The sequence below is a fragment of the Nanorana parkeri genome, unplaced genomic scaffold (assembly GCF_000935625.1).
Source record: "Nanorana parkeri isolate BGI_ZX_2015 unplaced genomic scaffold, ASM93562v1 scaffold2304, whole genome shotgun sequence".
Taxonomy (NCBI): domain Eukaryota; kingdom Metazoa; phylum Chordata; class Amphibia; order Anura; family Dicroglossidae; genus Nanorana; species Nanorana parkeri.
In genome coordinates this window covers 1679-3600 of record NW_017308572.1, presented here as the reverse complement: position 1 = coordinate 3600, position 1922 = coordinate 1679, and the positions used below count along the sequence as shown (strand labels likewise).

The following is a 1922-nucleotide window of genomic DNA, read 5'->3' as shown; positions in this document are numbered from 1 at the left end:
GAGCCACCGAGACCTACCAAACCACAGAGGTCACTGAGACCCACCAAACCACGGGATTCACCGTGAGCCACCGAGACCTACCAAACCACAGAGGTCACTAAGACCCACCAAACCACGGGATTCACCGTGAGCCACTGAGACCTACCAAACCACAGAGGTCACTAAGACCCACCAAACCACGGGATTCACCGTGAGCCACTGAGACCTACCAAACCACAGAGGTCACCGAGACCCACCAAACCACGGGATTCACCGTGAGCCACCGAGACCTACCAAACCACAGAGGTCACTAAGACCCACCAAGCCACGGGATTCACCCTGAGACCCACCAACCCACAAGATTCACCGTGAGCCACTGGGATTCACTGAGTCACGAGGACCCATCAAACCAGAGAGAACTACAGAGATCCATCCACCAGAACCCCTCAAACTTCCAGGATCTACCGGACCTACTCTGATCCCACAGAACCCGCTCCGAGCCTCTGCAGATTGCACTTTGTATTGTGTGCTCGTCTCTAGAAGAACCGGATCTCCTCATCAGTGAAAGTTCTGGTTCTGGACATTTGTCATCATTACTTCCTAATTCAGAGGCTGAACCTCCCCGCAGACTTCCCTTCTATAGCACGCCGGCCTCCCCTGTGAGGGGAGATCAGTATTAGTTCATGATGCAGAGGACCGGGCACCCCACAGACCTCATTGTGCACTGATCCCGAGGCTGGTCCTGGCACTGGTCCTGTGAGACCTCCGTACAGAGAGACGAGCTCAGGCCAGAGAGTTATCGGCAAGACTCTGAGACTTGTGACTCTGCACCTGTGTCACCAACCATGGCATCAACCAGCGCTGCCGCCAGGATGGGGAGGTTGGCACGGACCACACTGCTCTGCCTGCTCCTGATCAGCGAGGCGGTTCTGTCAGAGGCTCACCAGGTCAGCACTTGTGAAGCTAATGGCAGCGTGTACTATGTTGGGGAATGGTATTTCCTGGACTCGGACCATTGTACACAGTGTGAGTGTACCTCAGAGGGGGCAACCTGTGCCAGGACCGAGTGCACCGCCCTGCCACCTGCCTGCATGCATGTCAGTCACTACCCCACCGACTGCTGCCCCCGCTGTGAGAAGATTGGCTGCGAGTACAGAGGAGAGGTCTACGAGCTGGGCGAGCTTTTCCAGGTACCAACGTTCTGCTCTGCCGTGCACTGAACATATCTGCCCATTGGGTACAAATATCTGCCCGTTTATACCCCCTACATACACTGCCCACGTCTTCTCTGCCCTTGTACACACTGCCCATTGTGAACCAGGTGCAGCCCCTGGTCATACCAAACTCTGTGCCCCCCTATACCTCATCTCTGCCACCTGATCATACTGGACATTGTGCCCCCTACACCTCATCTCTGCCACCCGCTTATACTGGTCATTGTGCCCCCTATACCTCATCTCTGCCACCCGCTTATACTGGTCATTGTGCCCCCTATACCTCATCTCTGCCACCCGCTTATACTGGTCATTGTGCCCCCTATACCTCATCTCTGCCACCCGCTTATACTGGTCATTGTGCCCCCTACACCTCATCTCTGCCACCCGCTTATACTGGTCATTGTGCCCCTATACCTCATCTCTGCCACCTGCTCATACTGGTCATTGTGCCCCCTACACCTCATCTCTGCCACCTGATCATACTGGTCATTGTGCCCCCTACACCTCATCTCTGCCACCCGCTCATACTGGTCATTGTGCCCCCTACACCTCATCTCTGCCACCTGATCATACTGGTCATTGTGCCCCCTACACCTCATCTCTGCCACCTGCTCATACTGGTCATTGTGCCCCCTACACCTCATCTCTGCCACCTGCTCATACTGGTCATTGTGCCCCCTACACCTCATCTCTGCCACCCGCTTATACTGGTCATTGTGCCCCCTA

The 1922-nt window shown here is 55.4% G+C and overlaps 1 protein-coding gene across 1 annotated transcript; it reads left to right on the top strand.

The window, feature by feature from the left end:
• The first annotated feature begins 786 nt into the window (after window positions 1–786).
• LOC108801333 (brorin-like) lies at window positions 787–1199 on the top strand. The gene has a single exon (XM_018573258.1). It carries the CDS (start codon window positions 825–827, stop codon window positions 1197–1199), a length of 375 nt encoding a protein of 124 aa, XP_018428760.1. The 5' UTR covers window positions 787–824.
• The last annotated feature ends 723 nt before the right edge of the window (window positions 1200–1922 follow it).